Below are 14,051 nucleotides of genomic sequence, written 5' to 3'. Positions count from 1 at the left end.
TTTACAATATATATATATATATCTTTCTCATTCTCTCCATCTCCCTCTTCCTCTACATCTCCTCGTCTTTCCCTCTCCCTTCCTAGATCTCTATATTTATTTCTCTATCTTCATCTCTACTCCTATCTTCCTCTCCCCCTTCTATCTCTAAACATGTCCCCCTCTTTATCTATCCATCACTCTCTCCCTCTCCCTCTCCCTCTTTTTAGACCTATATATTTATATCTCTTCACCCCTCTATCTCTATTTCTCCATATTTATTCTTCCATCTTTCCCTCTATCTCTATCTTGTTATCACTCCATCTCTCTCTACCCGTATATCTCTCCCTCTCTCTATATAACACTTCCTATCTTTATCTTTATCTTTCAATCTCCACCTGTCTCATTTTGTCCCTCTCTCTCCTTTATATATTTATCTCTTCCATCTCTATCTATCCCTCTCTCATCTCTTTCGCTCTATCTCTCCTCCCTCCCTTTCTCTCCATATCCCTCTCCTTCTCCATCTCCTTCTCCATATTTATCTCAATCTTCTTCTCTATAACTATCCCTCATCTCTATCTCCTTACCCACCTTCTCTCTCTTTCTCCTTCTATCTCTCCCTCTATCTCCCTCTCTCTCCATCGCAAACATTACATAAGCATGTTGGTTATAGAGCTTAATTATCTTTTCAATTCAGAGGCTTTGTTTCAATTGTGTTAGGATCCATACAAGTGGATGTATGGTTCATTTGAAGCTATCACTTTTCCATTGCTAACTTTGTTACACAAACAACACAATTTGTTAAATGGCTACATGATGCAAAGATAGACCAAATTTTTTCCTAATCGATCTTCCAGACCTCTTCGACGTACTCATTGCACACCAAGGTACAATCCGTGGTAACTAGTAAATACTTTGATGATAATGTTGTACAATGATATTCAAACTTAGAACAAACTTATGACTAATGAGATTTTCTACTACTCAACCACTTATTATTATTATTTCATAATAGAAACTTTCAAATTCTATCAAAATGTTCATTTTAATTCGAACAAATATAAAATATATTCATATTGAGATTTATTATTATTTCTATCGTATAAACAACAATACATTCACCTTCAAATTCCTTGTTTAATTTTAATTATAATAAAAAAAAGTCGATGGCGTAAGCGAGCTTTTCTTTAATATGGCGGGTGTGTTGTGATTCAAACTGAAGCGAGCTTTTCTCCCTATTCCTAACAAGCAAGCTCTCCTTTGACTTGCCCTGTAATTTGACTGGTAGATGGGAAACATGGAAAATTCACAATATAATTTATATTTCCCTGCAGGTTTTTGTGGCACAATCACGTATGATGGCATTGCCAGGCAGAGACAGAAGCAGCAGCACCACTGGAATGATGATCATGACAATAGATTACTTAAGGTTAGCCTGACTCAGCTCATGCTATGGACATCAGCCGAGAAAGGGATTTTGAGGATGTATTCAGAGAAAATGAAGAGGTTGGTCAGATATTACATGAAACCCCAATACAGGGGGAACATCTTCGCACACAAATGGAATCTCAGAATCCCATTTTGACTGACATTTCCAAAGCTCAAGAGTGCCTTGACAATTTATTGAATATGATGCGCAATGACCCAAAGCCCGATCAATCAGAGAAGAGTGAATTAATTTCTCAACTCAAACCAATCTCAGACGAATTGTGTATTGAGGGGAGTAGTTTGGAAGCTTGCTTGGATAGGGTAAGGGCAGTGTCCAAGCTTGCTGCTTCTGCGGAGGCCATGTTTAAAGAGAACCAGCAAAATACGTGGAAAGAAAAGAAAGAATTAGAGAATAGCATCATAAGTTTAACAGAGGAGAATAGGGACATTAGTACTTTGCTCAGGAGTGCTTTGGCAGAAAAAGAGGCAGTTGAGAAGGCTTTTTCAAAGTCCAAGGCAGGCGGTGCAGCTGCAATTTTTCAGATTGCAGAAAGAGGGCTGCAAAGGGTTGGATTTGGGTTCAAGGTTGAGACTGGGGGCAAGCCTACTACGCCGGAAAATGACAGCAATGAAGGGGAAGAAGATGCTTTCAGTCTGGTATGAAGGTCTCCGACTTTTCATTTAATAATTTTAAGTTGGTTAGCAGGCTCATTTGGAATTTAAGCTGTTTGATTTTCCAAAATTTGTAGACATTTCTTCAAAAGTTGTGTCTTTCGACAATCCCGAATTAGGCTTCCCAGAGGAGAATTTTTTACAACCCTAAAGTAGGTCTACGGAGAAGTTTCTTTTGTTCTCGAGCTATATCTCAATCAGGCAGGGAGATTCCTCTTGCCAAGTATGCAGAGCTGTGACTATTGAGGTTGTACCAATTACAAGAGTGGCCCGATTTCTATTGTAATTAGTGATGACTTTTGGCATAGATGCTACAACTAAAGAGTATCTCTTCTGTCAAATTCATTTTGGAATTTGCCTGGCTTCATCTTTTGAGGTATACCACACCAAATGCATTAGATGCGGTATTTTTCCTGATTTTAACACTGTATTATCTTTCTGGGACTTTGAATTTGGGTTTCCGTTTTGGAAGCCACAAAACTTTTCCCAATTGAGCTCATTCTATTACCTTTTCCTTTTTTTATTTAATTATTTTTGTCCTGGACGTTGCTTGATAATTTATCAATTTATGACCGACCTTCTCATTCCAAGTTATGTTGCAATCTTAGGTCTAGGTTACATTTTTCATTTCTCCACGTCGTTCGTAAATTCGGTCTAGCACTTGATTGATCTTTATATTCAGTTGTGGATCTTGAATATAATTTTCCTTCTTTGAGGATGCGATTGTTCAGTTTTATTTATTGTGAACATATTTTGTTCTCTTATAAATTCTTTAAATAGAAAACAATTTGTGAAATACCTGAATTTTGCAATACCGATTTTTTTTTTATACATGCCAAAACTTTCTTCTTTTTTCAAGAATGACCGGGTCTACTTTTTATGGATGCCACTTGAGACAGAAATTGAAATATCGGTAAAGAGAACAAAATGTTGAAAGATCACATACATTCCAACATCGAGCTCCAAATCTGGAATGAAGTGCAAATTATATTTGGGTGGTTCTATAAAAGCTTTACTAATTCTCGGTTCTTCCATGAGCTGAATTTTTACGTCTTAGGACTGGCCATTTTATTATCTATGTTTTAGTCGAGAAATGGCAATGTAGCAGTTAAGATTAGGCATGTTGATAGCTTTTGCTATCTCATCATTCTTCCTTCCATTAGTATGCTCACATAAATATAGTAGAAATGTTAATCTTATCAGTTTATTTGGCAGGAAAGTATGTGCAGGAAAGCATGGACTTGATACTCTATTTTTTGTTTTCAACACAGGCTTCTACTATGGAGAATATAGTTAAATCTATGCGACGTGAAATAACAGAACTGCGGCAAACTTTGGAAGCATCAAGGTACGTGTTTTGACAACAAAGACATCTCATTGTAATGCCTTGCCAAGGAACCCTTGAGGATATAAGCTAAACACACATAAGAATACATGGAAATATATATTTTTTGAAACATTTAAGTATAACATATGCATTACAAGCAAGTTCAAAAGCTCAAACCTCAAGAACACAGCATCATGTTGACTTATAACACTTCACCAATGGAAGGCTTAGCACATGAAACCTCAATCAAACTTAGGGAAAGGCCTTCAAACACCTAAGGAAGGAAAGGACAACAAGGTGATTGGACAAATACAAGATCCTCCTTGACGTTACAAGACTTGATTCGGCGAACAAGACCTACTAGGTCCTAGGTGTCACCAATGGGCTCTACAAGCATTGAATCGCACCCGAATGCTACCGACACCACTCAAATTCACACTAAACCCACTCAATGCCTCAAAGGTTTCCCAAGCATTTTGAGCTTTGATTGACATCTTTGTTGGGGTCAAACTGAGCTTTTGGGACCCCTAAAACCTTGCTGGACTCAACTAAAGGACTTGGGCACCAACAATGAACTTAGGCTCCCTAAAAGGACATAGGTGCTCCAAAAGGACTATGGTGTGACGCGCCCTAGTCCTCTGGACATGCTAGTGTCCTAGACTCACGCTAGTGTCTAGTTTTTGCGCTGGTGTTCTTTGGGATTGGTAACTTGTGCTACCATCCTTTGATCCATTCATTTGTCCAAGGTAGTGAGCTTCCCAGTTGGACAGTATGGTCCATCAAACACCCCGAACATGTTGTGAAGACCAAATACATTGATGATACCCAAAACAAGAGAAATCGACAAAAAGGTTGGGGACAAGGTATGCAAAAGTGTCCTCGAGACACAAACATAGGTGGGAATTGGGTGGACCCTAAACATATCCAATCCACCCTAAACTTCCCTAATTCACTTCCAACACTCTTGGACAAGTCCCAATTACCTTAATACCTAGTTGGATCACTTTACAAGGCTTTTGGGATTGTCCAAAACGGACCTAGATTGACTCCAATGCACTTGAACCCTACCCGAATTCACAACTTCAATCAAATTCGTAAGACAACAATGAGAGGAGACTAAGACACCCTCAAGACACCACATGACACCTCTATGTTCATTTTAAGCACCAAAGGAAGTGCTCCTATGATCATTAGCAAGATACATCATAAAACTATAAAGATACAATACAAGAGATCGTGTCTGATACCAACATCGATACACGTAAATGCTACTCTAATCCATCTCAATGTGTTTCAATTACATCAATCTCCATATGGAGTGTTCAAGATACAAATGATCAATATTACAATGCTTTGTTTCTATCTACAAGTGTGTACATTTTGAATGAAATGAAGAACAAGAAGTATAAGTGAAAAGGAGAGAAGAATAACTCTCAATGCCAATCCTCTAAGCTAAGTCCTTTGGTCCCCAACGGTGGTTTGTAATGCTACTTGACCATGTGGAACCCATAGGTCCACCCTATCGTGTTTGTGGAGATAGTCAGACAGCCCAAACAGTCATACAAGAACTTAGAACATACATGGGGATAGGAAGGCTTACACACATGCCATACATGATGCATACATGACATTTAATAACATACATGATCATGACGCAATCTCAACAAGGAAGGTAGCACAATGTCCATGAAACCATATCAAGGATACTCATGTCTACAATAGGCATTAGATGCTAGAGTGCTAAGTATAGGGAGTGTCATTGTGCGTGCCCAAAGGGATGGCACCACATGGAACCAAGCATTGTCTTATATAGACAAGAATGACGGTCATACAAGATCCGACGCTGCATGTGCGAGCATACCACTTTGGGTAAGATCTAGTGCCCCATGTGTGGGCATGTCTTCCTGTTGACGTGTTTTTTTTGACAGCGTCGAACACAGAATAAAGTTGCCTAATGGTCACTTCACTCTCTCTTGATCAAAGTGCGATTGTATGCTAAGATTGCAAGAAGTTCAAACAATCGACTCCAAGGTTCCTTCAATGCGTGGATGTGACTCAGTTGGCTGATGTGATTGCTGGTAATCCAAGGGGCCTTACGTTTGCATCATTCTTTCACTTCTTTGTTGTGGCTGGAACTCCATCATTGGATATGGCAATTCTGCGATGTTGCAGCTTCGAACGGACTAAAATGAACTGAAAGTAAAGGGGAAAGGGTTCAGAAGGATCTAAATCTACTCCTAAGGGCAGTGATAACAATGAATAGTGCTCTGGTGGACAAATTTCAAATAAACCAAGCTCTGCTTCACCAAGTTCAACTACAACTCCGCAAGAACCGGTGCAATCTTCTGGGGATGCTAGAGGATTTTCAAATCGAGAAAGTACATTTGAATACCCAAAACGGCGCAATCCAAACTACTATCCACAATCGAACTCAGCACAAATTTAGGGGGCTCAGACTAACTTTACACTGCAACTTACAATCAGCAAGATGCAAAAAGTATGAACCATGGAAATTCATCAGACACCATTACATTCTCCATTGAAATCAAAGCACTTTACTATTTCTAATCTAAGCGAGGAAGGTGAAACCATGCAAGCTTTGAAAAAATAATTTAAGTGGACACCATCAGAGAACAATGTTTCACTATTATTTTCTCAAAAACTTATCGCAACAATTTCATACAAAACTCCCCCCTTTACAAATGAGGGGGTCACCCCTTTATATAGGCCTTGGGCCATGATTACATGCAAACCCTAATTAGGGTTTTCCCTAAAAGATTCTCCACACATGATGCAACAAGGTGGTAATCCCCAATTAATAACCCATCATGCCCATATACAATTAATTCAAAAGTACCCAAAATAGCATCCATTGTGCATTAAATGCACCAACTCCTTCAAATTCGCCCAACATGCGTTGAATATTCATCCATGCAAAAATCACCCCACTATGTCATAAATGCTCCATCATTTCCACATGCGGTGGCTGCATGCAAAAGGAATCTACCATAAATTCAACATGCAATGACCAGGTTGCCATTTGGTCAAATATTCCGGCAATGAATGCGCCACCATACTGCCATGCGTTCAATAGATCCTCGCCATGCAAATGGACTCTGCCGTCGTATATCCGCTCCTGCACATCTGGAATTGTCGGAGAGGGAAAATTCGATTCAAGAAGAATTTTCTTGATGTCTCCTCAACTTTCCTTGCTTGAAGAAGGTTTTTCATCAATTCTGCACATTTCCTATTTTTTAGGAAAATTTCCAATTATGGTTCCATGGTCCAGGAGAGAGAAAATCCTCCTACGAATCCAAATTTGTAAAACTTTTGAAATTTGGATGTGATTTGATGCCCGAGAATGGATTTTTCAAATTTTTCCCTGGAGGGAAAATTTCTTGTTCAGTTCATCCTTGATTCCTTCCTTGCCTTAGAAATTTTATGTTCAATTCATCCTTGGGTGTATTTCTTCCTTGCTTGGAATTTTGTCCCGAAGGAAGGAATTTCCAATACTTAGCCAAATTTTCATCTTTCTTGGAATTCTGTCCTGAAGGAAGGAATTTCCAACACTTAGTTAATTTTTTACCTTTCCTGGAATTATGTCTTGCAGGAAGGAATTCATTACTTTGTGAATTGTCCATGTCTCCTTTTCAACATCCCTATTTTTTAGGTATCCTCCTAAAATTTAGGAGTCAAGTTCATTGGATGGAGAATTTTGCCACGATTTCGAATCTATAAAAATTTCCATATTTGGCTGGGGTTTGATGTCTAAAAATAGCATAACTGAAAATTCGCCTGAGGGGAATTCTGCTTTTTATTCCTCCTTGACTCCTTGGATTCCGTGCCTTAGGCAAAATTTCAAATTCTTTGCTTGGGTGAAAATTTTACCATGCCAAGGATTCATGAATTTTCTTTTTGTGAATGGCTTCTTGGATTCAGCGCCCCAGTCCATGCCTGGGCGCATTTTGGCCATGTCCTTGGAATGATGGATTTTTGCACTTGTGAATGACTTCTTGGATTCAGCGCCCCAGCCCATGCCTGGGCGCATTTTGGCTCTGTCCATGGAGAGGTGGATTATTGCACTTGTGAATGGCATCTTCAATTTAGCGCCCCAGCCTAGTCTTGGGCGCATTTTGGCTTTGTCCATGGAGAGGTGGATTATTGCACTTGTGAATGGCATCTTCAATTCAGCGCCCCAGCCCAATCTTGGGCGCATTTTCACCACGTTCATGGATTCATGGATTTTTCCATCATTTTAGGCTCTTCGTCAGGATATATATATGAAATATAACATTTAAGTATAAGTGGCATCTTTAAGTTATATTTCATATATATTGTCAGGATGTTTGAGAGTGGTTTCAGGTCCATAGAAATCATAATGCAAATTCTGGATTTTGGAAGATCTTCCAAATTTCCAGACTTAGTCAAATTTTAGGCCATTTTCGGATCAGGATGACATTGGTGGATTGATGTGAATTTCTGGACTTGGATGATCATGCTTGCTTTCCTCTTCTGGAATAGGAGATCATTGATGTGAATTTCTGGACTTGGATGATCATGCTTGCTTTCCTCTTCTGGAATAGGAGATCCAAACTTAGCCAAATTTTGACCACTGTCTGTGTTGAGATGCCACTTTGGGATTTTGAAGGTGGATTTTCTAGACTTAGAACAATTTTGTGCCTTCCACTTCAGGGATGATTCTCATACTTAGCCATTTTAGACCCCTGCTCGTCTGCTTTCAACTTTCCAGATTTAGAAGTGATTGTGCATGTTGGTTCTTCGCTGTCTGCTAGCCTGATCCTGCCACAAATAGACTTTCCCGAAATAGAAACTTTCCAAAATGTTAGAGTTAGAGCCTAAAATAGGACGCAGGAATGACTTACTATAAATAGAAACTTACTAAAAATAGAAATTACTAAAAATAGTAAGTTTGATTTTTGGCAAAATGGCGACATCCTGGGACTCGGAAAAATCCCTAAAAAATAGGGACTTTCTAAAAATTGAAAGTTGCTCCGTTTGGGCTCAAATTTTACTGGGAGGTCCCTTGAAGGGTCCTGATTCCAGTCATATGTTTAGTTTTCCCAAAACCCTAATAGAAACCCCTAAAATCTAGGATAAAAGGCATAAACCCAAAAACGAGACAAAACAAGCCCTAGGCTTAGCCGAAGTTGCTCAAACGAAAGGTATACTTGACCAATATGACCCTCGAACACCTGCAAAGCAAAGAGACTGACGAGACTGCTGCGAAAAGACCACAAAAACGCAAGCCAAAAAACCAAGAGGGCCTAAAAAGGAGGGGGTCCCCATTTGCAATGGGGCGATGTGTGAAAACGTCACAACACTTCCCAAGACATCCTTGGCCTCATACTAGCACTCAAGGCATGCTTGAGGAACCAATTATCTTATTAAGTGTTTGTTTTATTTAGTTTTTAGTTGATTAAGAGACTCCCCAAGCGTGATTGCTAGCGTGCCACTTACAGGTCGGGGACATGTTGGAAGCCACTCCCTAGATCCACTCTAAAGCCTAACCCTAGGCTCATCCCATTCCCAATGAATGAGGTATTAAAATGCATCAAACTACAACATTTCAAAATGCCACTATTCACATATTGCCCAATTGGCCATTTCCACATGAGAACGGATCCAATTTGATCAACAAATTAAAATCCATATATATAATCCACTATTCCATATCATAAAATCATATAAAACTCATCGAATTCCTCTTTTGGTTCATATCATAAATTTGACTAATAACTAAGCCCATGGCTTTCCACCATTGAAGGACCTCCAAAAAGCTCCAAAATTCAAAGTTCTAAAATAAAAAATGTAAAAGTACCTTTTTGAATCTAATATGCACAACATCACATTTTCACAACAAAATCCACATTTGATGCATTCAATCCTAATTTTGACAGCATAACCCTACCTAGGGCACATTTTTGAAATTTTAAACAATACAATTGATACAATCCATAATTGCACTTGGTTCAAACTAAGAATTTGTTCTAAAACATAATGTTAAATCAAATAAACCAATTTGAATAAAAAAGAACGAGAAAATTGAGAGAACTCAAAGTTTCCCTACCTCAACTTGAGCAAATTTCAAACTCGAAGAAATTGGCACACACTCAATGGATGGCCAAATCTCTTGGACAGCTGAACAATCTCCCCAAGACAACCAAAGAGAGTCTACCCACAAAAATATCCAAACCAATCTCTCCCAACAAGCAAATCAAATTCCAAATGTAGTATGGTTCTTGGAGAGCAAAAATGTAAATAAAGACTTAATCTAAAAATGGCTTACAATTCCCCAATATAAACTCACTTTTTGCCCTTATGAAAATAAAAATAAAAATAATAATTAAATCTCCCAAAAGACCCCGTTATTCAAATCATGCAATTACCAACATTTTAAATACATATAAGGCACATTAAAACATTTAATTAGTAAAAGCCACATAATCATTAAAACTCATTAACATATATACCAAAATGATGCTAAATTGCAAATGAATAAAAATGCATATACAATCATCACAGGTCTTTCAGAAAGGAATGGTAAGGTATTCCGGATATAACCCAAGTGGTAATTGAGGGTGTAAACACATATCACAAAGAAATTGTCCTAATTCAAAACAATGGGTATGGCTAGGTAATAATGGCTAGTGTGCTATCTCTTGTAATCATCATCAAGGAAATGGGTAAGCTCTGTGTAGCTAGGTGGAGTCAATACCCTGTACCTGCATCACTCAACAAACATTACATGTATCTGTGCATGTACATCATAGTCGAAGTGCATATATCAATATTCCCTAATTGGGGTCAACACAATAACATGGTCAGTACACCATACATCATCAAGTCACCATAAACTTAATCAATGCACCACAATATGAACATATCATCATAAGCATAATTAGTATGTCATCATGTAATCATCTTATCATAAACATCATAAGTATAACCATAACTGAATCTACATGTATAACCATCTATAATCATCAGCAGTAATATCCACTGGATCAAAAGTATATAACTGTAATCAGGATGCACCCCATGGGTGCCAATACAAAGGATAATATTACACACAATCCAAGATTACCATATACACTATCGATCTTGGATCAAAATGAAAGTAGCAGAATGCAAATGCAGGAGGCATTACAATGATGGTGAACATCTTTGCAAAATCATAATATGCATTTTCACCAACTAATTTTATGCTTGGTTTGTTTCTATTTATATTAGTGTAGCTTGTGAATAAACTGGGCTTATATGTTGAATTAGTTCTGAAGCTAAGCATTATGTGACACACTTGAAATATATTCTTTGTTGGACTAAGGCATCTTAATCACATTCTTGAAGCTATGCATATTTGTTAGTTGCTAAACATTTCACTTCAATTTCATTTTTCTGTCATGTTTCAGAGAAGAAGTTAACAATCTAAGAGAATTTTCAGCAAGTCAAGCTCAAGATCTGGCAAAAAATAAGTTACGTGTTAAAGAACTTGAAGAGAGGGAGATTGCACTAACAGAAAATGTAATCAACATTCTTGGATATTCTGTGGATTCATATGCTAGTTTTAAAAGCAATGGAAAAATATCAGGGTTTTCATTTTAGTCTTCGATTTAAATGGTGGTTATTGGTAGATGTTTATTTATGCAGTCTGTAGGGGATATGTTTCATTAGGAACAAATAATTAATTGACCCACTCTGTCATCTTGAAAGGTTGAAGTTCTCATGAAGGATATTGCAGTGGCAGAAGAAGACATAACCAGATGGAGGAAGGCCTGTGAGCTAGAAGCAGAAGCTGGAAAAACTGTCATGGAAGAGTGCCAAGCAGAGGTATCCAGTTTTTATTATATTGTTGTTCTTATCAGAGTGGATATACCCCGTCTTGCCTTATATTTGACCTTGTAGATCCCCAGGCAGTTGTTTGGATTGTCAGTTATCCCATGAACATACCAAATGCCAGCAGACTTAAATATTTTTAGAGACAAAATGCACCAAGGGGTCCATAACCACTTTAAGCAGTCCATGTTAATGGGAAGGAGACTGCCTTTTATTCTTCCTGTCTGCGAGTGAGTAAGCTCATAGTGCTAGCAAGCCTATCTACATTCAAGAAAAGCAGCACTGATATTTTAAAGCATATTAGCAAAAATGTTTTCTGGGAATAAATCTGCAGACCAAAATATTAAAATTTTCTCAACTAATTGGCATCCCGAAAACTGCAGACAAAAAAAGAGAGAAAAAACTGTTGTTTTTTAATGCAACGGCAATTTAGTTGCAGAAAGGAAATAAAACGTTACACCATGAATTTTGGAATATGTTTGTTTCCTTAATTTTCAGATCACTGATCACATTGTACGTTGCATTGTACATTACTACATAATTTGGCTTTAAAGTTGGAAACTGAAAATCAGTTACATTCTACTTTTTACAAAGTCAACCTACAAAGTAACATAAAGTGTAGGGAGCCAATGATTCTTGCTGCTAGGAAGTATGCTACAGTAGGGGCTACAGATCGCGATGATGAAGTTCAAGGGTCTCTGCGTCTCCCAATTCAATCAATCTTAGCGTCTGCTGAGATAAAAAACTCGTCTTCATCAAGAAGTTGCTCCTCATTATTTGCAATTCATTCGGAATTTGGATTGATCTTGTCAAGGTCAATTGATTGATCTTTTTATGATACCTGATATTATCAAATTGAATGTATAAGTTATTGAGGTAGATGAAATAAGTTCTAGAGAAATAGAAATTAGTTTTGAAAAATTGTTTACAACAAAATTAGAATTTAGAAGTAGAATTGCAAGTTTTTCTAACCCCATTTTTTTTCCCAGTTTGAGGCAGAGGTTGTGGTGATCGAACACCAAATCCTTCATCCATTGTTGTGTCAATAATTACATTTCTTGGAATGCATGTGTTGCATGTATGGCTCAAAACGTGAATCGCCGCCCATCAAAGGCTTTGGGCATCCTTACTAAAAATCCCTCCTTAGTTCTGAAAAAACACAAATTTTATCATGATTCTATCATTTGCAATTTAATGAAAACTTAAATATCTGTAATATATGTAGGTACAATATAGAGAACTTGTAAAAAAAATGATTTAACCTACCTAGTTTGAAAGTTGTTCTACCTTTTATGGCATAAACATTGGAGGAAAAAGAGCCTTGCTTGGTTGTATATGGGAAACTCTACCATAGCTGCATTGAAATGCTTTGGTCGTTGATCAATCTTTCCATGCATTTTTAGAGGGTCTCAATGACCTCTACGTCTTGAAATGAGGCACAATAGTACAATGGTGGATCAATATAGCATCTCATGGCATGGAGGGTGAAATGCATTGGCCAACCTCATTTATCATCAATTATTTTCTACAATGACTTGTACCTACCCTTGTAATCCATCTTACTCAAAATAACTTCGTTGGGGCTATCCATAGCTTGATACAGATAACACACAAGGGATTTATCCTTGTTGACTAGTCTCAAAACTTTGATAGTTGGCTTTGAAAATTGAAAAATTTGTTGTGCATCTACCCAAAAACTCTCTATAAAATAAAGTTTGCCATGGTCTTGCCATCCATTTGATTGGCAAAGCTAGAATGCCCTTCACTTGAAATGAAAATCCATTTCAAATTCATCTTCTAATTGCAATGAGTTTGCAATGCAAGGAAATGGGTAGCAAATTGTATCATCTCTAAACGAACAAGTTTCTTGCCTTCTATAAAGGCGTGCATCATACTAAACTCCCTTCTATGATTGTATATAGTCTTGGTAAATGTGTGGGCCCTTTCAAATACATGCTTAAACCTTTCAAGTTTTCCAATCTCATTTAGGATTAAACTGGGACAATATGCTCCAAAACATTGTGGGATACTTCTCCTTTTAGAAGTCTCTTGACAACAACACTAACTATAATAATTTGGACCACATTTTGCGGGTCTCCCTTATTGATCACCTCATCAAATGGTTTGAACAATGCTTGCATTTGTTTCACCTTATTTGATGTATCCACAAATTTAGGAAGATCGTGCCAAGATTAGATGTGGCAAGAAAGTTGGTGAGAGTTCAATTTTGTTTATTTGTCTACCCATCTGATATGACATTGCGACTATTCTTTGCACACGTGTTGTGATGTTTAGTAACAACATTGCTCACATCTTGTATTGCTTCTTTTACATATCAGCCTTGAAAGATTTATATGGTGGGGCATTGAACCTTGGATCTGCAACTATAATGATGTCTATCATATCTTGCTAGTGTAGAGACTTGCAAGCATTCAATAATAGGCTATAATAATACCAAAAAGTTCCATTGGCCTTCCTTGCTTATTCATGAACATTCTTCCTTTACCCTATACTCTTTAGAGTCAAGTGTGCTTTCATTGTAGTACAAGGTGCAAAGAAGGCGTTAATATTCACCCTTAGTGTTTTGTTTGTGATATGTAGTAGGCATAGATTGATATTCTCTCACTGGTTGTAGTAGTTTTGGCTCATCAAAAAAGATCCACTTTGGCCTTTGAAGAAGTTGATCCAATTTGTGTGTTTTTCCTTGCCTTCTTTGCCTTACCCTTTGAATAGGGATTTATAGCTTGCTTTTCCTAATTGGTGACATTTGGAGGCCACTCTTTGCAAGGCT

General features: G+C 37.6%; 1 protein-coding gene across 3 annotated transcripts in view; it reads left to right on the top strand.

The window, feature by feature from the left end:
• The first annotated feature begins 1,255 nt into the window (after positions 1-1,255).
• The window catches only part of LOC131028545 (uncharacterized protein At3g49055), a 59,872-nt gene continuing 47,076 nt past the window's right edge, over positions 1,256-14,051 (top strand). The window contains exons 1-4 of one of the 3 annotated variants that reach the window (XM_057958830.2): positions 1,256-2,064; positions 3,351-3,427; positions 10,837-10,948; positions 11,138-11,254. In XM_057958830.2, coding sequence (XP_057814813.1) covers positions 1,432-2,064; positions 3,351-3,427; positions 10,837-10,948; positions 11,138-11,254 — 939 coding nt within the window. In that variant the 5' untranslated portion in view covers positions 1,256-1,431. The remainder of the gene's footprint in view (positions 2,065-3,350; positions 3,428-10,836; positions 10,949-11,137; positions 11,255-14,051) is intronic. The other 2 variants (XM_057958831.2, XM_057958829.2) reach the window with 2 other exon arrangements.

This window comes from Cryptomeria japonica, chromosome 8 (assembly GCF_030272615.1).
Source record: "Cryptomeria japonica chromosome 8, Sugi_1.0, whole genome shotgun sequence".
In the NCBI taxonomy this organism is placed as follows: Eukaryota; Viridiplantae; Streptophyta; class Pinopsida; order Cupressales; family Cupressaceae; genus Cryptomeria; species Cryptomeria japonica.
This window is presented reverse-complemented; position numbering and strand designations above follow the sequence as displayed.